This window comes from Suricata suricatta, chromosome 6 (assembly GCF_006229205.1).
Source record: "Suricata suricatta isolate VVHF042 chromosome 6, meerkat_22Aug2017_6uvM2_HiC, whole genome shotgun sequence".
Classification (NCBI taxonomy): Eukaryota; Metazoa; Chordata; class Mammalia; order Carnivora; family Herpestidae; genus Suricata; species Suricata suricatta.
In genome coordinates, this window is record NC_043705.1 from 10,236,558 (window position 1) to 10,261,804 (window position 25,247).

Below are 25,247 nucleotides of genomic sequence, written 5' to 3' on the forward strand. Positions count from 1 at the left end.
TATGAGATTCTCAACCAGTTCTTGGAATTTTCCATCCTAATAAATCACCCAAAGCCTTAAACATAGCAGGCATCTTAATTGTTGCACGAATATTCCCTTAGAGTATCCATTCCCTTAGAGTATCCATTCCTGTGTTGCGCCTTGCAGAGGCCACTGAATTGAAGTCGTTGATTGACTGATTTCCCCTGAGGCTGCCAGATTTTTCTAGACTAACAGCAACAGGGAGCTCAGGCGGTGCTATAGCAACAGACCTCATTTTGGACAAAACGTTAAGTATATAAATGATATATAATTTATATACTTAACAGGGAAAGGAGAGCAAGTCATTTTCTCTCCCCACGTCTACCAACCTCCTTGTGCTGAAACATTCCAGGAAAAAAGACTCCACACCACAGGGCTCCTCAGTGGCTCGGTCAGTTAAGGGCCTGACTTCAGCTCAGGTCATGATCTTGCAGTTTGCGAGTTGGAGCCCTGCATCTGGCTCTGTGCTGACAGAGCCTGAGCCAGTTTTGGATTCTGTATCTCCCTCTCTCTCTCTGCCCTTCCTCCATTCATGCTCTGTCTCTCTTTCTCTCTCAAAAAATAAATAGACATTAAAAAATATTTTTAATAAAAAAAAGGAAGAGTCCACACCCCTATGAAAGACCAGCCTTTCCAGTTGGGTCCTGGGCTCCAGGGCGCAAACACCCACTCTGAGTCCTCACCCTGAGAACACAACCACCAGAGATCACACATCTCTGGTCACACATTTTCCAGCCAGCGCCTCATTTCTCTGACCACCTGCATTACACGATCTGCAAAATAACCTGTCATTTCGATTCCTCACTGTCAGTATCTCCTCATCCCTCTCAGCGAGGCGTTGGGCCTCACGACCCCGCCGGCGGCGTTCTTGTCCGCTGGCCATGGCCTCCCCGTTGCTGAATCCAACCGTCATTCCCTGTTTTCGTCTCATTCAGCCTCCAGGGAGCAGAGTTGATCATTCACTCCTTCTCAAAACACGTTTTTCTTCCACAGACTTCTGGTTTTCTTCCCTTCTCTCCAACCTCTCCTTCTGAGTCTCTCTCTTCCTTCTCCGGTCCATGGTTACCTATATTGGAGGGCCCTAGTCTCAGTTCTCAGACTTCAGTTTATACGCTCCCTGTGTGAGCTCATTTACAGTTATTGAAATATTATCTACATGCAGATGAAGGCCAAAGTCACATCGTTAGCTCCATTCTCTCTTTTGGGGTCCAGAAGCATTTTTCCAGTTGCCTATTTAACCTCTCTACCAGGATGGTTTCGGGAGTCAGTATGACTATATTTGTATCCTTATCTTTGAAACGGAGATAATAATACTTAACTGGGTTACTTAGAACAGTGCGGGCACAAAATAAGTACTCAAAAAATTCTCTATTTGTAACTTGTGTAAATTGCCTACTAAAAGTTAGAAGGAACCTTGTGTGAGTGTGTGTGTGTATATCTAACTCTAAAATGTCTAAATATACAATGAAGGGCGCCTGGGTGGCTCAGTTGGTTAAGAGTCATGATCTTCGGCTCAAGTCATGATCTCATGGTCTGTGAGTTGGAGCCCTGCGTAGGGCTCTGTGCTGACAGCTCAGGGCCTGCTTCCGATTCTGTGTCTCCCTCTCTCTCTGCACATCCACTGCTCATGTTCTGTCTCTCTCTTGCTCTCTCAAAAATAAATAAACATTAAAAAAATATTAAAAAAAATAAGTCCACAATGAATCCCAAAGGCCTAGAACAGTGCCTGGCATCTAGAAGGAGCTGGATATTGATTGAATGAGGGGAGGGATGAATCAATGAATCCATTTCTTCAGAACGGTGGTGCGTGCCTCTAAGCTTTGACTGGAGGAATCACCTATGGTCTTTTCCCACCTCCCAGACACAGTATCTTTGAAATCTCTTTTCTTATTGACTAAATGTTGCATTTCTGCCTCTGGTATCTGACAGTGCGGGGAATGCCCTGTTTCGTTTCTTTGAAAGTGTGAAATAGAGTTTATTGTTTAAGCCCATAAATAAGTTCTTTTTCATTTAGACTCAGTTTTACCAGCACTTTGTAGAAACTTAGAAGGAAGTTCTATTATGTAAAATATCTCTATACATCTGTAGGTGGAGCTATATCTATATATGACACGAATAAATTTGACAGTAAAAGGTGGGTCCGGGGTCGGAGGTGAATGAGGGGATTAGCAAGATTTGCTGAACAAGGGTAGATAAGTGCTCGGGAAAGGTTTACACAAACCCTAGGTAGCAAAGTGAGACTCTGGGCTGTAGCCCCGCCTCGCACTCACGCCCCGCCCCTGCCCTGCCCCTCCCCGCCCCCGCCCCGCCCCCGCCCATGCCTATAATCCTGCCGCGCCCTGCGGCACTCAGGCTCCTCCCAGCCCGCCTTCCGGCCCGATTCAGTCAGCCCCGCCCGGCATCCCGCCCAGTCCCTACCTCCGCCCTGCCCCACAGGGCTGCGTGGGGACCCCTCGGTACTGCGCTCTGGCCCCGCCTCACACTTTGGCCCCGCCCCCCATGACACACCGGGCGCACAGCCCCTGCCCCACATCTCGACCCCGCCTGCGCTCCCGTCTCGCCCTGAGCCCCGGACCCACCCCATAGGCCCCGCCTAGCTCGGCCCTTCAGTGCATCCCTTCAGAGCCCCGCCCTGCGCTTGGGTCCCACTCCACGTCTCGGCCCTGCCCAGCCCTGGGCCCCGCCCTGTGCTTCCCTTGCCCCAGCAGCTCCCCTGCGCGGCCCGCACCTCGGCCCCGCCCCATACCCCGGCCCCGCCCCGTGCTTCGGCCCCTCCTTGCCCTCGGTCCCGCCCTGCCCTCAGTCAGTACCCACCCCCTGCCCCCGCCCTGTGCTCCGGCCCCGCCCTGCCCTCGGCCCCGCCCCGTGCTTCGGCCCCGCCCCGCATCCCGGCCCCTCCCTACGCCCCGGCTAGGTCTTGCTCTGCTTCCAGCGGGGCTCCGCTGCACGGGGACGGTCTGCAGGACCCGGAGCTCTCGTGGCCCGAACCCTCTGGCCCGGGTGGCTGCTGCGGCCCGAGCAGCTTGACGAGGAAAGATGGCCGCCCTGACGACGGTCGTGGTGGCAGCAGCGGCCACCGCGGTAGCCGGGGCCGTGGCGGGGGCGGGAGCGGCCACCGGGAGCGGCATGGGAACCTCGCCGGTCCCGCAACAGGTAAATCGAGGAGGGCCGGAAGTCTCTCCGGCGGCGAACGTGGGTAGGTGGGTGCCGGAGGCGGGATGGTATCAGGCCCTCGCCGAACAGGTGTCCTAGGCATCGCGGTCCCCGAGGCGGGAGGCGCAGTGTTAGCCTCCCTTCGCTCGCGGCCTGGCCCCCGCCGGGCGTTGCGCTTTGTTGGCGCTTGTGCGTTTATCTGCTTTTACAGCGCCACCTCCATGTGGTTTCGGAGTCGAGGGAAGATCTGGGTGGGAACCCTGGTTCTGCCGCTTCTTAGCCCTGTAATGGAAACATATTTTCTCCGCAATTCAGTGCCTTCTCAAAAAACTGGATCTGATCGTTATATCTTACCGAGCAGCGGTCCCCATGTGTGGGAAGGCCGTGGCACAGTGCTTGGTCGGAGGGAGATTCGGTGCCCAGTAATTGGTGGCTGCCTTGTTATTGTACCTGCGCCAGGAGTACTAGGAGGAATAAATATGGGGTGGTCCGAGGCAGATGTGTTTCTAGCGATCTGCATATAGGACCTATTTCCCCGCAGTGAGGACCAGAGGGTCCTCAGGAATTCTTGGATCCAGTTGCTTAAGCAACTTGACTGCTCTCATCCTCTCACAGCCCACACCCAAAGCATGGGCAATCCCTCCATGTTCTAGCTGCAGCATAAATCCAGAATCGCACTCTTAACACCTCCAGGGCCACTGCCCTTGTCCCCACCATCGTGTCTCCCTGGCTGAAATACTTTCCTAGCTGGTTTCTAACAGCCTTGCCTTCCTATGTATTTTCAACAGCTAGGGCGATTCAGTCCAGTAATGACACTCCTCCCCAGAACCCTCATAGTAGAAGCCAAGGCCCTTACCGTGGTCTCCAGGGCCCATGAGCTACCCCCACCATCTCCCTGTGACCTCTTCTCCAGTCCCCTGCTCTGAGTCGGCTGCTGCCATCCTGGCCTCCTGGTTGTCCCTCAGACATGCCTTGCAGTCTCCTACTTTAGAAGCATGTAATTGCTATTCTCTCTGTTTGCAATGCTGTTCCCTGTTTGTTATATGGCTGTGTTCCCTCCAGAAAGCTTTGTTCAAATGCCATGAGCTCAGTGATTCTTTTCATGACCTCCCTAAACGGAATCCCCTTATTTAGAATGCCCTATTCCCTCTAGTCCCTTTTCTGGTTTTATTTTTGCTCCACAGCACCTATTACCTTATGCTGTGTTACATATTTTCATTTTTCTCCCCACGTCCGCCCCCCACTGTGGGAATGTAAGCTGTATGCGGGCAGGAACTTTTGGAAGTTTCATTCACTCTTGTGTTCCCAGCTCCACTGTTGCGTGTAGTCCTGGAAAATAGTAGGCACTCCCTAAGTATTTGAGGACCGATCCAAAAACTGAGGGAAGGTGGTTGTGAGCTGAGGACAGTTTCCACCTTTTTCTTGCTCTAAGGAAATGCAGTAATTTTCTGTCCTTACCTGTATAAGGTCAGGACATTCCGCTTCAGGCAAATGTTTTCCCACAGCAGTTCTCTTTACTGTTCTAACTCTGGCTCAAAGATCCCAGGGCGGGCAATGTAAAATGTATAAGAATACATAACACTGAAAATATTTATTAAATAATCTTTAAAAATTTGTTTCATGTGTGATCCTAGCAGTTTCGCCGTCTTGCTGGCTTTGTGCGTGAAATCTTTCTGGCTTACTCGAGTTCAAAGCGATCGGGTCTCTAAATTCTTATAACCATGTTTTGCCTCCTGATTTGCATTTTTCACAAGTTGCCTGATTCTGTCCATTGATGAACCTTTTTATCTCTCTACCGTGATGATCTTCTGAGCTTTGCCTTTCCGGGGGTTGGATCAAAATCACCTGCGGAGCTGTTGCAAGTGTTTTGTCGGTTCCAGACATTTAGCAATGTCTGGAGACGTTTTTGGGTATCACGACTCGGGTGGGCGGTGGGTTGTGTGTACTACTAGCAGGCAGAGGACAAAGGAGAGCTTCCCCCTCCCCAACAAAAAATTGTCTAGTCCAAAGTGTTGAGGTTGAGCCTCCTAGTTGGTGATGAAAGCATTGATAGAGTCTAAGGGTGTTTGGACTTTATTTATTTAGTTTTTTTAAACACTTTTATTTATTATTGAGAGACAGAGCATGAGCAGGGGAGGGGCAGAGAGAGGCGGAGACACAGAAGCTGAAGCAGGCTCCAGGCTCTGAGCTGTCAGCACAGAGCCTGACGCAGGGTTTGAACCCACGAACCGTGAGATCCTGACCTGAGCCCAAGTGGTGAGATCCTGACCTGAGCCCAAGTGGATCGCTCAACCAACTGAGCCAACCAGGCGCCCATTCTCTTCCTCTTCTTAAAAGGACACTAGTTCTTTTGGAATAGGACCCCACCTGTATGATCTCATTTAATTTTAATTACCTCCTTAAAGACCTTATCTCCAAATATAGTCACAAAGGGGGTTAGGTTTCACTATACAAATTTGGGATGGATGTAAATCAGTCCGTAACAGTTCCTTTATCTTATTTTGGGGTTTTTTTTTTACTTTTTTTTTAAATTTATTTTTGAGAGACAGTGCAAATAGGGGAGGGTCAGAGAGAGAGGAAGATACAGAGTCTGAAGCAGGCTCCAGGCGCTGAGCTGTCAGCACAGAGCCCGACACGGGGCTTGAACCCACAAACCTGACCTGAGCCAAAGCCAGACATTCAACCGACTGAGCCACCCAGGCGCCCCACCTTTATGTTATTTTGGAGAAATTCTCTTTGAAGTTTTAGAAACAGTTTGTATTGTATTGTACATCCTCCTTAGGGTGTGGAACCCTTTAAATTTTTTACCCATAACAAAAAGTAATGCCTATCCTTTCTCATATTTGTATATTATTTGTTGATAATCCTTATTGTTACCTTTCAAGACTGAAGACCACAAATCTCTCTACCCTCCTCTCAAATGCCATCTCCCTCTTAATCATTGAGTCAAATTATGAGTTTTTAAAGCTATCTGTAACAGTGTCACACTGCTGTATGTCCCTGCTATATACCAGGGACATATATATGTTTTGTTTTATTTCTTAAGTGACTTCCCTCTGATGGCCTACATGTTAGGGCCTTTGGCTGCTTGGAGTAGTCCTTCGGTAGTAACTGCATTCCTTCTCTGACTTTAAATGATTACTCGCAAAGGGTCTCCTCTAGAAAATCACACACATCATGGGCACCTGAGTGGCTCAGTTGGTTGAGCTTCTGACTCTTGATCTCAGCTCAGGTCATGATCTCACGGGTTCGTGGAATCAAGCGCCACCTTCTCTCCACCCCTCTACCCCACCCCCCCACCCCCACTGCATTGGGCTCTGTGCTGCCAGCACAGAGCCTGCTTGGGATTCTTTTACTCACTCTCTTTCTGTCCCTCCCATGTTGGCATTTGCATACTCTCTCTCAAAATAAATAAATAAACTTTAACAAAAATCTTTAAAAGGGGTGCCCAAGTGGCTCAGTCAGTTAAGTGACCGAGTTCAGCTCAGGTCATGATCTTGTGGTTCATGAGTTTGAGCCCCACATTGGGCTCTGTGCTGTTTGCTCACAGCCTGGGGCCTGCTTTAGATTCTGTGTCTCCCTCTCTCTTTGCCCCTCCCCTTACTCGAACTCTCTCTCAAAAATAAATAAACATTAATAGAAATCTTAAAAAAAAAGAAAGAAAGAAAAGAAAATCACACACATGCTTAGGGTTATGTCAGTGTTGAGGTGTGGTTGGCTGAATAATGGCTTTCCAAGGATATTCACATTCTAATCCCCAGTGTTTGTGACTGTGTGACATTACATGGTGAAAGGGACATTGCAGATTGAATTAACAATCTTACAATGGGGAGATTATCCTGGATTACCTGGTTGAGCCTAACATATTCACAAGGGTCCTTATAAGAGAAATGCAGGAGGACCAGAGCCTGTAGTAGGAGATGTGACAATGGAAGGAAGAGGAAGAAGTGACGTGAGGACGTGGGATGAGCCAAGGCTGAAGGTAGCTTCTAAGAACCTAAAAAAACGTATGGAAGTAGGTTTTCCTCTGAAGCCTTCCAGGAGGAACACAAACTTGTCAACACCTTCATTATACACTTGGCCTCCAGAACTGTCAGAGAATACATTTGTGTTGTTTAAGCCAGTGAGGTTGTGTTAAAATAACTTGTGGTAAGTTGTTATAGCAGCAGTAGGAAACTAATACACCAGGGAAGGCGTGAGGGGGCCCTAAGCTTTCATGTTTGGCCAACCTCGAAGCTCAGGGAAGGTGAGGAGTGAGGACTAAGGTTGACTTGTAAACACCTAAGTGTCAGTGGTGTGTCCTGCTGTGCACACAGACCCCTCAGCAAAGGCCGGGAGACATATTAGCTGAGGGCATCTTGGCAGACTTCCGACCCGTCAGCTAGCAGGTGACAGCTCAGCTAACAGAGCAGAGATTTCAGGGCCGCGCAGAGTATAGACGTCGCAGAAGTAGTTCAGGAAGGTGACCAAACAAAGAGCAACAACAACAAATGTTAGGGATGGAAGAAACATCTGATACTCAGAGTTACCAAGTCGTATATTTTTTAAATGTCGGGTGTTTTCTTTTAATGTTTATTTATTTTGAGAGAGAGAGAGAGAGAATGCAAGTTGGGGAGGGCAGCGAGAGAGGGGGAGAGAGAACCCCAAGCAGGGTCAAGGTTCAGCGAGGAGCCCATAGCGGGACTCAGTCTCAGGCCTGTGAGACCACCACCCAAGCCCATGTCCAGAGTTGGATGCTCAACTGATTGAGTCACCCAGGTGCCCCTAAATGTCAAGTTCTTAACCAAAAAAAATTATGAGATGTGAAAAGGAAGACTAGATAAAATAATAGACAAAGACTTTTAAATAAACGGTTTTAAATTGTTCAAAAAAACTAAAGGAAACCATGGCTATAGAACTCAAAGAAAGCATGAGGATGAGGTCTCATCAAATTAAAATTGTCTAAAGAGGTTTAAATTGTTTTTAAAAAATCGCATAGAAATTCTGGAGTTAAAAAGTAGAAGAACAACAATGAAAAGTCCACCGGAGGAGCTGAACGTCAGACTTGAGCCGGCAGAAGGAAGAGGAACCGTGAAGACAGGCCGGTCCAGATTACTCAGACTGAGGACCAGCAGGGAAAGGGAAGAGAAGTGAAAGAACTGCCGAGCCCCGTGAAACGCCCTGAAGGCTGTACGTACTGGGGAGGCTCAGAAGGTGGAGAGAGAAGTGGGCAGGGGCCGAATATCTGAAGAAATAGTGGCTGAAAACTCCCAAAATTTGATGAAAAAGATGAATCCACAGACCGCTAGAGCTCAGTGAACTCCAAGTAGAGTAAATAATCAAATAATCAAAGAGATCAGACCTGGACACACCGTAGTCAAACTGTTGAAAAACCGACAAACCTTGGATTCCAGAAGGCAGTGGCGTAACACAAAGTGCTAAAGGCAAAGGACTGTCCACAAGAATTCTATGTCCCCCAAAATGTTCTCTAAAAAGGAGAAATTAAGACATTCCCAGATAAACAAACTAATAGACTTCATGGCTGGCATATATGCCTTAAGAAATATTAAAGGAAGTCTTTTAGACTGAAATAAAAGGATTACATAGAAATTCAAATCTACATGAGGAAGAATATGAATAAAGACGACTGGTAAAGTAAATGGAGAGGTAAGTATAGAAGTCAGTCTAAGCATTTTTTGTTTGTAACAAACTTCTTTCAGAAAATACAGGAGAGAGCATTTTTCTTTAAAAAAAATTTTTTTTTAATGTTTTTAATTTACTTTTGAGAGACAGAGAGAGACAGCGCAAACAGGGGAGGGTCAGAGAGAGGGAGACACAGAATCTGAAGCAGGCTCCAGGCTCTGAGCTGTCAGCACAGAGCCCATCATGGGGCTTGAACCCATGAACCTGAGCCGAAGCCGGACGCTTAACCAACTGAGCCACCCAGGTGCCCCAAGAGAGCATTTTTCAACTTATTGTGTGAGACCAATCAATGTGATAGAATGTATTAATAGAATAAAGGACAAACCACATGTTCATTTCAGTAGATTTAGAAAGAGCAGTTGACAAGATCCAACACTTTTTTCGTGATAAAAAATACTCAACAAACTAGCAATATAAAGGAACTCCTTAATCTGACAAAGGCATCTATAAAATTCCCACAACTAACATAATACTTAATGACAAAGGATTAAAAGCTTTTCCCATAAGATCAGGAACAAGACAAGAAGGTACATTGTCACTACTAATTCACTAGAGATTCTACCAAGGGCAATTAAACAAGAAAAACACATTGGAAAGGAAGAAGTGAAAACGATTCCTATTTGCAGGTGACATGATTTTGTATATAAAAATTTTTAAAGGATTCATGTGAAAACTACTAAAGCAAAGAAACATTCAGCAAGGTTGAAGGATTAAAAAGCAGTCAACAAAAATCAATTGTGACGCTATATGCTAGTAGTGGACAGGTCAAAAATGCAGTTAAGAAAATAATTCCATTTATAGTGGTATCACAAGAATAAAATACATAGGAATGAATTTAACAAAAGAAGTGCAAAACTTATACTCTGAAAACTCCAAAACATCATTGAAAGAAAGTATGGAAGACCTACATCGTTGGCCATTTTAGGGGCACGAGTATGAAGACTCAATATTGTTAAGATGGTAATACTTCCCAGATTGATTTACAGAGTCAGTGCAATTCCTGTGAAAATTTCTGTTGCCTTTTTATGCTTAAGTTGATAATCCGATCCTCAAATTCAGATGGGAAATGCAAGGGACTCAGACTACCCAAAATAATCTTTATGAACAAATCTGGAGGACTCCTACTTTTAATTTCAAAACTTATACTGAAGGTACAGCAGTCAACAGTGCGGTACTGGCATTAAGAAGAGACATACGGATCAATAAGAGTTAAGAGGTAAACCCTGTGTTCCTGGGCAGCTGATTTTCAACAAGAGTGTCAAGACAATTCAATAAGGAAAAGAAGATGTTTTTCAACAGGTGATGTTGGGACAACGGATACCCACATCCACCACATACGAAAATTAGCTCACCATAGATGGAAACCGAAATGTAAGAGATAAAACTAAAGAACTCTTAAAAAAGACATAGGTGTGAATCTTCGTGACCTTTGGTTGTTTCTTCTATATGATACTGAATTCACATAAGCAACCAAAGAAAAATAGATCGGACGTTATCAAAATTGACAGCATTTGTGCTTTAAAAGATGTTATCAAGAAAACGGAAAAATGACTCAGGGAAAAGGGGAAAATATGTGTAAGTCTTTTCTCTAATAAGAGAATTATATCCAGAATATATAAAGAATGCTTCCAGCTCAACAATAAAAAGGCAATGCAGTTTTTAAAATGAGAAAGTAAAACATAGAATTACCGTATGATCCAAAAATTCCCCTGTAAGTGTATGCCCAGGAGAATTGAAAACATGCATACTAAAACTTGTACACAAATATTCATAGTAGCATTATTCTTGTCGGCCAAATAGTGGAAATGGCACATTGTCCATCAACTGATGAGTAGATAAAATATGGTAGGTCATTATAATAGAATATTATTCAGCCACAAAAAGAAATACGGTACAGATTTACGGTATAACGTGGGTAAATATTGAAAAGATGCTGAGTGAAAGAAGCCAGAGACAAGAGGTCACACATTGTACAATCCCATTTATATTAATTACCCAGAACAGGCAAATCCATGGAGTCAAAAATGGATTGAATGGTGGCCAGGGCCTTGTGGGGAAGACAGGTGGGCAGTGACTGCTAACCGGCCTGGGGTTTCTCTTTGGTATGATGGAAATTTTCTGCAGTTAGCAGTGATGTTTGCACACATATGTGAATTTACTAAAAAACCATGAATTGTACACTTTAGATGGGTACACTGTATGGTACTGTAAATTATATCTCAATGGAAAAGAAATTTCCTAAGTTGTTTACTTTTTATTTTGGTTCATTTGCTCCTAGAAATTCTCTGTAAAGGCTTGTTTCCTTTCTCATCTCCACATCAATCTGTCAGCAGCTCCTCTTGGTTATAGAGCCAAAATGTAGGGAGCCGGCTTCTTTTCCTATCCGCCACCCCCGTGGTCCCAGACACCGTGGTTCCTCCTGTGTATTACAACACCAGCTACCACCTCGATCCTTCTGCTTCCGGTCCTGCTTACCTCCACCCCTACCTCCTACCAATTTATTCTCCAAAAATGGCCAGAAAGAGTTTCTTAAAAAATCCAGCGTATCATGATATTGTCCTGCTCAAAACCCTCCAGTAAAATTCAGACCCCTCCCCCCAATCACTTAAAATGCCAGTGTGATATGTCACATACCAGCCCGGCTACCTTCATCTCCTCCCAAGCCCTCCACCTTCTCTGGTATGTGTCACCATTGCCCTTTCTCTGCTTGAACCAGCCATGATCTTTTCTTGCCCTGGGGCTATTGCACATCTGGGCCTCTCCCTGGAACCCCCGCTTCCCTACATTTGGCTCCAGTCTTCAATGGCACCCCCTCAAATAGAACTTCTGTGGCCATTCTAATTCTAACTGAACAACCTTTCAGCCCATTATCTCTAGCTCAGTACGTTCTATTTCCTGTAGCGCTTACTGCAGTTGGTGGGTTTGGTTTTTTTTTTATTGCTTGGTTACGCTTTTCTGTTTAAATCTGTTCTCCTCGCTAGACTTTAGGGCTTTGGCCATATTAATGCGGGTCATCATTGTTTCCCTGGGGTCTAGCGCACCGCATATCTTGTTGTAAGTGTTTAATACATATTGCTGAATGGCTGAATGGAAGAATTAGATCTTTCTGTAGGAATCCCTGGAGACATTTCCTACTCAGTAATTTAGCATTTTAAGGTAAGATATTCCTTTTTCCCCAAAATGTATTTCTAACAACTAAATAAGATCGGCCCCCAACTTGTCTCCTCAGAAACTTCATTATTGACATTATGTCCCTGAAAGAAATTCTGCCTTCATCTCTTACCGCGTGTATGATTGGTGTTTTTGTTCCCCATGTAGACTGACAGCTGTCTTGGTACTTCGGGCGGGATTCGTCCTTTCCAGCTTCAAAACTGGAAGCAGAAAGTTAGTCGGACAAAAAAGGCAGAGTTCATACGCACAGCAGAAAAACTAAGAAATCAGTAAGTAGAAGAATGTTATCTTCAGTTAACATTTCTAGCCATTTTATTGTGGACAGTATAAAGTTCTACTCCCCCCATCCGACCCCACATTAAATTACACGATTCTAGGCACCAGCTTTTCAAAATTAAGAAAAAGGCAGGAGGTATGAAGTATGCAAATGGTTATAGACTATTTAATATAAAGTTTAAGTAGAGCTATTTCGGTTTCATTTACTGTTTTGAATCAGTGTATTTCAAGGCAAACAGAACATTTATTTCTTTAGATTGCATGTATCAGGGTGCCTGGGTGGCTCAGTCAGTTAAGCATCTACCTTCGGCTCAGGTCATGATCTCGCAGTTCATGAGTTCGACCCCCACGTCAGGCTCTGTACTCACAGCTCGGAGCCTGGATCCTGCTTTGGATTCTGTGTCTCCCTCTCTCTCTACCCCTTACCCACTCACACTCTGTCTCTCTCTCTCTCTCTCAAAAATGAACATTAGAAAAAAAATTTTTTAGATTGCATATATCAATGCACTTTCATTTACCAAGGTAAGCACTTGTTAAATAATTTTGAGGGAGTCAATAATTTTAATGTAGGGTCTAAACCCTTGAGTTATATTTCTTGAAATGGCCTTTTCATTGGTCTCCCTCCCTTGGTCTTCCCCTTTCAGATCCATCCTACACGTCATGACTAGGGTCATCAAGAAATTGCCATTTATTTTAATTTTTAGTGTATGTGTAGTTTTTTTTTTAAATAGACAGTGATATCTGTTGAATGCTCAACATCATCAGCAGCACCATGATATGATAAATATTGCGAAGAATGATCAAAAGAATGAGAACTCCTAATGCCCAGCCTGTCTTGCAGTTGAGAGCTTTATGTAAACCCGGCTTTGGATTTGTATCGTATCAATTGCTAAGGAATCAGGAGAAATGGAGCCTGTTGTCCAGAATGGTCTTTGGACCAGAATTAGTGGCAGTTTTCTGTTTAGGAATTCTGCCAACAAAAAAGTATACTGTTTGAATTTTGAAGCGTTGTACCATATGTGGCTTTGGGAGTTTGAATTCACCCTGCATTTATGTAGTACTTCTATTTTTAATACTCAGAATTTGAGAAAATACAATTTCATTTTATTTTTTATTTCTAAAATGCATGACTTTATTATTTTTTTAAATTTATTTATTTTGACGGGGGTGGGCAGGGAAGATCCTAAGCAGGCTCCAAGCTACTGTGCAGAGCCCGATACGGGCCTGGATCTCACGAACTGTAAGATCATGACCTGAGCCAAAACCAAGAGTTGGATGCTTAACTGACTGAACCACCCAGGCGCCCCTAAAATGCATGAGTTTATATAGAACTGGACTCTAGGTTAGGGGTCTGGCATATGTTTCCGTCTAGATATAGGATAATCCATCAGGTGGTCATGGTATCCATAACAAACCAGTAGAGATAAATGCCAGTAGAGACACTTGGTTTTCGAGGATGTTTTGGTTTTATAGCTCCACTCATGCTTTCTTCATTTTGTTACAAGGTTTTGGAAAAGCTCACGGGAAGGGTAATAGAAAAACCCATTGGTAGAGGGTCTCTACCCAGCAATTTTCATTGAATACAAAAAGCAAACACAATTTTATAATATAAATCTCTTTTGTGTTCAGCACAAGTTATACATTCACGTGGTTCACAAATGAACATCTGCCAAAGGGTACACAATGCAAATCGTTGTTTCCCTCTGGACCCCAGCCACCCAATTTTCTTCCTTCAGACAGCCACTATTTGTAGTTTCTTGCGTATCCGTCCACAGAATTGTTATATGCTTAGGAGGAAGTAAAAATACAAAGATTTTTCCTCTTTTATATAAATGGTAGCATAGTGTACACACTAGTCTACATCTTGTTTTGCTTTTATTTTTTTAACTAAAGAGGAGATCTTAGATACCAAGGAATTGTTGATTTTTGTCAGACGTGGTAATGGCATTATAGTTAAGTATTATAATCTCCAGAAGGATGCTGGGGTGAAATTACATAACGTAGTGGATTTATTTTAGAATGCTTAAGTAAAAAAAGAGAGAGGAGCGGGGAGGGAGGGGAAAGAGAGAGAGAGGGAGAAATTAAGAGGACAAAGAGCTGGGTGAACCAAGAAAGGTATATTGTCCAGTAAGAGTGATGTGCGGGAATATGAGGGGAGTCATTCTATCCTCTCTACCTCGGGGCTAACATTTTGCTCTACACCCTTGATGGAAGAAGAGTGGATCTTCGAGCTCTTTCCCTGCCAGCTTACAGAACGCAGTATGGTTTTAACGTATTCCCAGGCCTCAGTGCACCACAGTTGATTTCCCTTGCCCCACAGCGATGGCCGTTTAGGTTACATTGAGTCTTCCATACAAATCCTAGTACCTGCGTGGGTCCACATCATTTTGCATATGCGTGAGTGTATCTTTAGGAAAAACTCCTAGAGCTAGAAATGCTGGAGTCAAAGGCCCATGATTTGCAGATGTAATAAACATTGCTAAATTGCCCTCCATAGGCGATTTGCAATTCCACCAATACGTGTGTGAGAGGACCTCCTTCCCCACAGTTTTAGCAACCTTACACTTGTGATTTTTTGCCAGTCTGATAGGTATACGCTGCTACTGTGGTGTAGTTTAAATCTGCATTTCTCCCGTTGTGACTGAGGTCTTTTCATGTGTTTGGCTCTTTGTCTCTATTAGTACATTTTGAATGTCCTTTTAGGTGAAGATTTCTAATCCAGGAACGGCAGAACATAACTTACTAGCATGGTGTATCCTGTTCCATGCAGACATTGCTATATGATCATATAATTTCCCCCACCTGCACCCAGAGCCTAGGTGGGCTTCCCAGCACAAGACGCCGGTAGGCACCCTCCATCGGTTAGGGTTCACATGTCACCCAGGATCCGCGTGGCTTCTCTGTTCTATGCCTGTTACTTCTCCCAAACCCACGTGCTGTAGTGCCGTCTTCTCAGCCTTTGGGGCAGCCAGGGAGGGCCCAGGGCAGTCTCCTCTGTTTACCCCACGCACCTTATAAATATTTACCTTTGTTCTAATGGGCCGCAAAGTGGAAAGTACTGAGAAGCTCTTCCTTAAATAGTTACCCCTTACATTGTATGAAATTAAGTTAATGGCCAGACACCATCCAGCATTCAATTAGATATAGGGTTACTGAAGAGTTTGTGTTAATTTCCAGGAGAAAGAAAACAGATGTTGAGAAAATAAATGTCCGTGTTGTTTGTTTTGTCTTACCCCAGGGTTCAAACTAACACTCGAACTCCTTACTTAGATGTGCTAAATCCAAGGACCAAAGATGACTCAGAAGAAGCTTTGAAGTCAACGTAGACAATATCCCTAAATATACTAAAATTCCTGTCTATGTAGATCGTTTGCCTCCTGAAATTTAGTTTTATTAATTATATTAATAACTTCCATTTCCATGGTACATTTTTACTGCCTCCCGTCATATAATTTAATCACAGCCCTATTTAGGTAGTAGAGAGCTGTGATGATTAACATTTTAGTGATAAGGAGGTTCACCTCAGGTGAGGTTAAAGGTCTTGGCTCAGTTGACAAAAGCTAACTGTACCTCCCTCTTAAAAGCTGCAATGAGATTGAGTAGGAATCAAGAGCCAAATAGTTATTATGTTTTTATTTATTTACTTATTTTTTAAATGTTTATTCATTTTTGAGAGAGAAAGAGTGAGCAGGGGAGGGAGAGAGAGAAGAAGAGAGACACAATCTGAAGCAGGCTCCAGGCTCTGAGCTAGCTGTCAGCACAGAGCCCAACACGGGGCTTGAACCCACGAACCGTGAAATCATGACCTGAGCCAAAGCCGGACGCTTAACCGACTGAGCCACCCAGGCGCCCCTATTTATTTATTTTTGAGAGCAAGAGAGACAGAGTGTGAGCAGGGGAGGGGCAGAGAGAGAGGGAGACACAGAATATGAAGCAGGCTCCAGACTCTGAGCTGTCAGCACAGAGCCCGACGTGGGGCTCGAACTTGTGAACCATGAGATCATGACCTGAACCAAAGTCAGACGCTCAAACAACTGAGCCACCCAGGTGCTCTGCTATTGTATGTTTACACTTGATCTTAGCCAAAAGGCCAAGAAGTGATGTCTTGCTATTGTAGTTTTAAAACAAGTCCTTGACTGCCTTTTCTTAACCTCACATTTTATAATTTAAGTAACAATTCAGATTACCTATGATTATAGTTAAACTTGACTCTTTTCTAACTATTATTTTGACTCCTTTGCCTTATTAATTCTAGTAATTATATTTTGATTCCACAGGTGAACTAATTGAACTGATTGTAATGAGTGTCTTCATATTTCAAACAATTAAAAAGATATTAAAATCATACTTATGTCATTTGTTTCTTTTCCTAAAGAGTTATCAACATAGAAAAAGATAAACACAGTCATTTCTACAACCAAAAAAGTGACTTCAGAAGTGAGCAAAGTATGCTGGAAGAATTGGAAAACAAATTGATCCACAGCAGGAAAACAGAAAGTAAGCCGGGCTCATAATGACCTACAGACTGTTGCATAACATCAAGCTCTAGTCGTTTCGCTTTGCCTCTGTGCATTGACTGTGTTTCATTCTCTATGAAAAGCCTTTCCAGTTGGTAATCAGTCTTCTTTTAGGGATGTGTGTTTATCTTTTCAGGTCACTATTTGGCCACTCCAACTAGATTGTTTTTTATGTGCATTTCTTTCTGTGTAATAGGGGAAAGACGGTTTGGGTTTTGGGTGGCCAACCCAGTTAATACCATTACAATGTCTTAAAATGAGGGGAAAATGGTTCCCTGGCTCCCTGATCTTAGCCCATCGCCCTGATACTGTCGACTGAATAAGCAAACATCAGCAGCTGCAGAAGCTACACGAAGCAGCGGTGCGTAGTGGGCAGGTCACGCAGTGGCTTAAACCTGAGTGTCCTTGTCTGTGATAGAAAACCTATCATTTGGGCCTCAGGGAGCTGTCTTTGCAACCAAGTGCATGAGAAAGGGCATGATGAATATATTCTGTTGTTTGTTATGAATATTGATCACTGTTTACTTTGTACTAAATGTCACCCTTAAAGAAAGAATTTTACAGGGACGCTTGCGTGGCTCAGTTGGTTAAGCATCCGACTTCAGTTCAGGTCATGATCTTATAGTTTGTGAGTTCGAGCCCCACATGGGTCTCTGTGCTGACAGCTCAGAGCCTGGAGCCTGCTTCCAATTCTGTGTCTCCCTCTCTCTCTGCCCCTTCCCAGCTCTCACTCTGTCTCTGTCTCCATGTCTCTCAAAAATAAATAAAAATTTAACAACTTAAAAAAAATTCTACAAAAATACCTTTTGTTGTTGATGTTATATGTTGCAAAATCCTTACATTCTAATAAAAAAAAACTACTTAGCATTGCATAAAAGAAAAATAATGGCTATCAACTAAGCTTTATAAAATATTAAACTTACATGAGGAGTAGACTGCTTATGGTATTCCTTTATAGTCAATGAAAAGAAATTCTTAATCAATGTTTTCTATTAGAATATAAGATTGCAATGTTGTAACAAGTCATCTTCTATCAGGTAGTGGCAAAAATCGTTCTTCCTCCTCTGTGGGAATGACGGCAGGACCTAATAGAATTACCAAATGTCCAGTTCTCCTCTTTGATTCATGGAAACATCTAAGCATCCATAGTTTAGTATTTCTTACTTTCTTTTATAGATGACTGAGAGACTGATCTTTCTGTCTCTTGGTCATGCCATTACCAAAGTGTCTCCATTCTGTATGTTCCCTTTTCTTTTTAATATTTATTTTTGAGACAGAGAGCAAGAGAGCACGAGCAGGGCAGGGGCACAGGGCGGTGGGGGCACAGAATCCAAAGCAGGCTCCAGGCTCTGAGCAGTCAGCACAGAGCCCGACACGGGGCTCAAACTCACAAGCTATAAGATCATGACCTGAGCTGAAGTTGGATGCTCAACCAACTAAGCCACCCAGGCACCCCACCCCCACTTTTTTTTAGTGGGTTTCACACGTGGAGCCCCATGATGGGCTTGAACTCACAACCCTGAGATCATGACCTGAGCTGATAAGAGGAGTCAGACACTTAACCAACGAGGCCACCCAGGCACCCCTATGTGCATTCCCATTTTTACAGCAACTTTATTTCTGTCTTTACATTTCCCATTGTTCTACCGGTTTTCTTCTCTTTATTCACACTTTGGTTTTACCTTATCCAAGAGAGGAAGGACTGCATTGTTCCGGTATAAGCATGTAACTGTTTCTTCTTTCAATATTACAACTTAGAAGGAGTAAATACCTTTTCCTTGTCGGAAAGATCACACACAATTTTGGCCTCCATTTATGTACTATTGTACCTAATGGTTAACCCACTCATAGTGTCCATTCCAAATGAATAATTAAGAGATCATTTGCCCTGTGGTAGTGTCATTGTAGTTGACCAAACCATGGTAAATACAAAACAACCAAATGCTTTCCTAGGACCTATGCTTTGATAGAGAAGTTGCCGGACCTAGAGCTGCAACAGTGAATGAATGGGGCCCTATAAAGTACATTGGATATGTTTCTGCTTTTATGACACTCTTGGATTTTAGTGAAAAGTAATACAATCCAAAGTCTCATATACACATGTGTGAGGTTTGTTTTGGATATTAGCATGGGCTCTGGGCCTTTGGATAAACTTTTAAAAAATTAATTGGGGGACATCTGGGTGGCCCAGTCAGTTAAGCATCTGCCTTCAGCTCAGGTCATCACCTCACAGTTCGTGAGTTCAAGCCCTGCGTTGGGCTCTGTGCTGGCAGTATGGAGCCTGCTTGGGATTCTCTCTCCCTCTCTCTCTGTCCCTCCCCCACTTGTGCTTTCTCTCAAAATAAATAAATAACATAAAAATAAACAAGTAAATAAAAATTAAAACCTAATTGTTTTGAGGACTTTTGGACAGAGCTGTTAGATGGTTCATGCTCATTTGTGGGAAAGTTGCAAAAAAATAAAGGGGGAGCCCATAAAGTACCCAAAGATGATAAGTAATAAATAATAATATCAATTATATGAATATATATATAAAAATGTGAACATATATTAGCCTAATAATTCAAATAAACATTAAAGTAAGGTTATTACTTCAGAAAGAAAAAACAGAAGATGAATCCATTCTTTCTGCTGCTGATACAGAACATCTAAAATGTCTGTGAGACCTTCATCTGTTTTCCAGGCTTTTATTGTGGGCCTAGTGAGTGACTCCAGGCCACTTCCATGGTTGAGGGGGCAGCTGGTAGCATAGGCACCACGCCGTGGCTGCTGGGCCCCTCCTCAAGGTCATGGCTGGTCACGTCCCATGGCTTACCAGCCCCTGTCTGGGAAGATGTGGTTAGATGAAATTAACTCTCATTAGGAAGTTTGTGAGTGTTCATAGAATTAGTACTGGTTAGGCAGTTTTAATATTCCACCAGTAGAGTTTTGATCAAACTCTATTTCCATAAATTATAACAAATTAAAAGGGAAAGAAAAAACTTTTTAAGTACAAAACATAACTGCATCTGAGCTGCTATTATCTGTGTTCAGAGCAGTGTCCAATCACTCAGTCTCCAAAGAGATAAAAGAGAGAGAGAGAGAATATTTCCTTTTATAGTAAGATTTAACCCATTGTGCTTTCAAATATTGGAGGAAATTGGGAGATGCCTTGTTTGTTTGTTTGTTTACTTAGAGTACTTAAAATGTTCTGGCTGTTTTGACCCCAATAACCTTCTTTTGTCCATTATATACTCGCTCTTGGCTGTCTTTTACTAAATGATGATGATCAGTCTTATAACCATCCATGTTGATAGTTATTGAAAGTACATCTTCCTTATAGGAACAAAAATCCAGCAACAATTGGCCAAAATACATAATAATGTAAAGAAACTTCAGCACCAGTTAAGAGATGTGAAGCCTACACCTGATTGTAAGTAAATTTGGGTTTTATGTTTTATCTTTTTTTTTTAGTGTTTTTTATTTATTTTTGAGAGACAGAGAGAGACAGCATGAGCAAGGGAGGGTCAGAGAGAGAGGGAGATACAGAATCGGAAGCAGGCTCCAGGCTCTGAGCTGTCAGCACAGAGCCTGATGCGAGGCTTGAACCCACGAACCGTGAGATCATGACCTAAGCTGAAGTCGGACGCTCAACCGACTGAGCCACCCAGGCTGTCTGTTTGTATTAGTATTGCCTTGCTTGTTAGAAATGTTTATACTTTCCTAATAAGCAGGTTTTCTGTTTGGCCTTAATGGAGCTTGGCCCTACTTTGTTGGTTAGGGATTAATAAAGGTTTATTAGATAATTAGCTGTAATATCTGGTGTTTATGTAGTTGCTTTAAAATGCTGTCACACCCAGGGGCACCTGGGTGGCTCAGTTGGTTAAGCGTCTGACTCTTGATTTCTCCTCAGGTCATGATCTCAGAGTCATGGGGTCTACCCCCACATCAGGCTCTGTGCTGACAGCACGGAGCCCTCTTGGGATTCTCTCTCCCTCTCTGTCTGCTCCCTCCTGCTTTCTCTCTCTGTGTCTCAAAAAAGAAATAAACATTAAAAAATGCTGTCCTATGCTTACAAGTTATGAAGCGGATAGAACAGATAATGTCACGTACAGAATGAAAATTCTGGAATGGAGGAGTTCAGATTCAGCTAACAAAGAGGAAAAAGACTAATTTCCTGATTCCTAAACCCAGTGCTTTTCCCATCATTTACTCTTTGAAATAATTACCTTTTGAATAATTGCGTTTCGAATACATAAGGAAAAGCTTAAATATATTGGGGCAAATAAATGCCAGCCATTTGGAAGACATGAAACTGCATCCTCACCTCCCTGCGTGCACCGACATTCATTCCTGAAGGATCAAGTCACTTGTTCGTACGTGATTTGGGGCAGATTACTTATCTCTCTGAGCTTTTATTTCCTTAGTTGTAAAATGGAGATAATCATAGGACTGACTCAGGATTCTTTGGGAGAGAAAGTGAGACAGTGCATATAAAACATTTGTTCATTGTTTATAACCTAGGAAGCACTAATTAAAAAAAACTGTGACTGTTCTAATTACTATTTATTAAATTAATATGTGAAACCATAAAAATCCTAGAAGAGAATAGGAGTTTATATTTTCATCATTGTATTCTAGTTTATAAGCATGGGGATTAGACAAGAGTGGCCATACCTGACTACTTTACAAAAAAACCCCAAACCATAAAGTTGAAAAACAAATTAGGAAAGTATCAGCAATACATACGGAACTTAAAAAAACGACTCTCCATAACATATAAAGAGTGCCGACAGCGACAGGGGCGCCTGGTGGCTCAACTGGTTAAGTATCCAACCCCTGATTTTGGCTCAGGTCATGATCTCACAGGTGTGATGTCGAGCCCCGTCTCCGCGCTGAGGAGCTGCTTACGCTTCTCTCTCCCTCTCCCCTCCTTGCGCTGTCTCTTTCAAAAAAAAAAAAAAAAGAGTGCCGACAAATTGGAGCAACAAAGGTAATAGAAAAATGGGCAAAGATGATCAGGTGCTAGTTGATAGCAAGAGAAATACAAAACACATGTGCAGATACTGCTCAGGCTCATTGATAATCACAGAAATGCCAGTGAATCAGTCACCATCAGTGTGGCCTCTCATTTTGGAAGGTTCAAGGTGCACAGGAAGGGGCACTCAGGAACCTTAAGTCCATGGAGCCTCCCGGAAGGACAGCGTGCTGGCGTCCTCCATACCGTAGCGTGCGTGTACCTCTTGTTTGGCATTTCAGATTTCTCTGTTATCATCGGAAAACATCATGCAAAATCAGTACCCAAAAATGTATTGACCACAGCGTTGCATCTATCGAAAGGTTCATCACTTGGAGAATTAATTAAATGAATTAGGATAGATGCAGACAATTAAATACTATGTAGCCATTAAAAGAATGAGAGGAACATATACATATATATACACACACTGTTATGGAAAGGTAGCCACATGTATTTAAGCACAATTTGTTAAATAAAAACTGCTTCTCACAAGACCGGATGTGTAGTGTGAACCATTTCTATGGGGAAAATGATGATATTAAGGTTTAATAATATGTGTGCACAGGAATAAATCTATAATCAGAAAAAAACTGCAGTCATAAACATTAGCTTTATAAAAGCTCAGTTGTCTCATCCTTGAAGTTACTAAGTGTTTTTAAATTAAGCTGTAACGGGCGCCTGGCTGGCTCAGTCAGTTTAGTGTCCGACTTCGGCTCAGGTCTTGATCTCACAGTCCGTGGGTTCGCGCCCTGCCTAGGGCTCTGCTGACAGCTCAGAGCCTAAAGCATGCTTCAGATTCTGTGTCTCCCTCTCTCTGCCCCTCCCCCGCTCGCTCTCTGTCTCTCAAAATTAAAAAATAATAAAGACATAAAAAATTAATTTAGATGTAACAGTCCCTTTTCTCCTAACCTTTAATTCTTAGTCATATTAATATATGACATAACAGGGGCACCTGGGTGGCTCAGACAATTAAGTATCTGACTTTGGCTCAGGTCATGATCTCCAGGCTCATGGGTTTCAAGCCCCGCATCAGGTTCTGTGCTGACAGCTCGGAGCCTGAAGACTGCTTCGGATTCTGTGTCTCCCCCTCTCTGTCTGCCCCTCTCTTGCTCAGGCTCTGTCTCTCTCTCTCCTTCAAAATAAATAAACATTAAAAAAAATTTTTTTAAAGATATGACAACGGTTTTTTCATGTATTTTTTTGTTTTCCTTACAGTTGTTGAAAAGCTCAGAGAAATGATGGAAGAAATTGAAAATGCAATTAATACTTTTAAGGAAGAGCAGAGGTTGATGTATGTTTCAAACTCATTTGATATAAAATTACTGACATTTATTTTTCACTACTTCTCCATAGGTTGTTGACAAATCATTTTATTGTTCTGTATTTCATATTGGTCTTACAGCAGAGCAGTATAACCCCTTTCTTCTGTTGTTTTAGGTTTTAGACTCCTTTTTATGTTTAAAGTGAATTTTCACTTATATTTAAACAAGATGAAGTCCCAAATAAGAATTGATATTTTCCCCCTAACTCCAAGGAAACTCTTTGAAAGCTTAGACTTCTATTGTTAATAATTTTAAGTGGAGAAGATGACATGAAAAGAGTCAGGAATAATGAAATTTGAGGGGAGAAAAGGCAGGGGTGATACAGATTGGTTTGTATCTTACTACTGAAAAAGTCTACCCTTAAAACTTTAGGTATGAAGAGCTTATTAAAGAAGAGAAAACAACTAATAATGAGCTGAGGGCCATATCGAGGAAGATCGACACGTGGGCTTCAGATCACTCGGGAGCAGAGGGTGCCTTCCGGGCCGCGACGGGCAAGGTTCCGACGGACAAAATGACGCCGAGCGCCCTTCCGGAAGAAGTGGTAGACTTTGAAAACTTCCTTCAGCAAACAGGGGGGCGCCAGGGGGGCTGGGATGACTACGACCACCAGCACTTTGTGAAGGTGAGAAACAAACATAAGGGGAAGCCCACGTTTATGGGAGAAGTTCTGGAAAACCTTCCCGGAAGAACGCAGGACGAGGTTCAGCAGCATGAGAAATGGTATCGGAAGTTTCTGGCCCTGGAAGAAAGGAAGAAAGAGGTGAGAATGGTTAGGAGAGCTCCTCACTCGTTGTCGGTGTTTGTCTTCCGGGCGCTGTGCTCAACAGATGCTGTATTTTATTTTATTTTTTAAATAGTTTATTGTCAAATTGGTTTCCATACAACACCCAGTGCTCTTCCCCACAAGTGCCCTCCACCATCACCACCACCTCTTTTCCCCCTCCCCCTCCCCCTTCAACCCTCAGTTCATTTTCACATTTAATAGTCTCTCAGGTTTTGCGTCCCTCTTTCTCCCCAACTCTCTGTCCCCCTTCCCCTCCCCACTGGTCCTCCATTAGGTTTCTCCTGTTCTCCTGTTAGACCTATGAGTGCAAACATATGGTGTCTGTCCTTCTCCGCCTGACTTATTTTGCTTAGCATGACACCCTCGAGGTCCATCCACTTTCCTACAAATGGCCAGGTTTCATTCTTTCTCATTGCCATGTAGTACTCCATTGTACAGACGCTTTAATGCGAATCCTTGATGTTACAACCATTCTGGGAAGTGTTTACCATCCCGTCCCCCCACTGTCTTTTATAAAAGAGAAACCGAGGCAGTGAGAAGTTAACCAGTTTTACCCAGCTGGTGGAAGTACAGTTGTGTTTCCTCAAGTTCAGACATTTGTACCCCCAGAAATAAAACAGTCCTGAAAGCTTCTGGGTCCACCTGAACCGTGGGGAATGCAGAGCTGTTTTAGGCTTTCGGTAAAAGTCATCTTACCACCAAGGCCGGATTGTTTTCAAAAGAAAATAAAAAGGCAGTAGGGGAAAAAAAGAAACCTCTTTGATTCCTAAAAGTTTCTTTGAGTTTTGGAGCTTAAGCCTCATTGCATTTTTATTTTACTTTATTTTATTTTATTTTATTTTACTATTTTAGAGAATGTGAGCAGGGGAGAGGGGCAGAGAGAGGGAAGGAGAGAGAGAGTCCTAAGTAGGCTCCATGCTCAGTGTGGAGCCCAACGTGGGGCTCGGTCTCCCGAACCATGAGATCATGACCTGAGCTGAAGTCAAGAGTTGGGATGATCAACTAACTGAGCCACCCAGGCACCCTCTCTCATTGCTGGTTTTGAAAGACTCAACTTTTTGGCTACCCTGGAGGAAAGAGTAACGCTTAATGGTAGCAAATAGCTGACAAGTTCCATTCTCACAATAATATTATTCTAGCTTTCGTTTAAATCAGGACTTCCCAACCTTGGCACTGTCATGATTCGGACGGGGGGATTCTTCCTTGCCCTGTGCGTTGTAGATGGTCAGCAGCATCCTGGCCTCCCCCTCAAGATGCCAGTAACACCCCCTTGGTTGTGATCATCAAAAATGTCCCCAGACATTGCCAAGTGCCCACGG

At 43.2% G+C, this 25,247-nt stretch overlaps 1 protein-coding gene and 1 long non-coding RNA gene across 2 annotated transcripts in view; one reads left to right on the forward strand and one right to left on the reverse strand.

Annotated features, from left to right (window-relative positions):
• Positions 1–2,900: 2,900 nt before the first annotated feature.
• The window catches only part of CCDC112 (coiled-coil domain containing 112), a 29,432-nt gene continuing 7,085 nt past the window's right edge, over positions 2,901–25,247 (forward strand). The window contains exons 1-6 of the mRNA XM_029941573.1: positions 2,901–3,174; positions 12,175–12,296; positions 16,679–16,800; positions 20,143–20,232; positions 23,035–23,110; positions 23,514–23,904. Coding sequence (XP_029797433.1) covers positions 3,058–3,174; positions 12,175–12,296; positions 16,679–16,800; positions 20,143–20,232; positions 23,035–23,110; positions 23,514–23,904 — 918 coding nt within the window. The 5' untranslated portion in view covers positions 2,901–3,057. The remainder of the gene's footprint in view (positions 3,175–12,174; positions 12,297–16,678; positions 16,801–20,142; positions 20,233–23,034; positions 23,111–23,513; positions 23,905–25,247) is intronic.
• Positions 11,096–11,650, reverse strand: LOC115293889. The gene is made up of 2 exons (XR_003909657.1): positions 11,491–11,650; positions 11,096–11,275 (listed from the first exon to the last, which is right to left on the reverse strand). It is a non-coding gene; the product is annotated as an uncharacterized LOC115293889 (long non-coding RNA).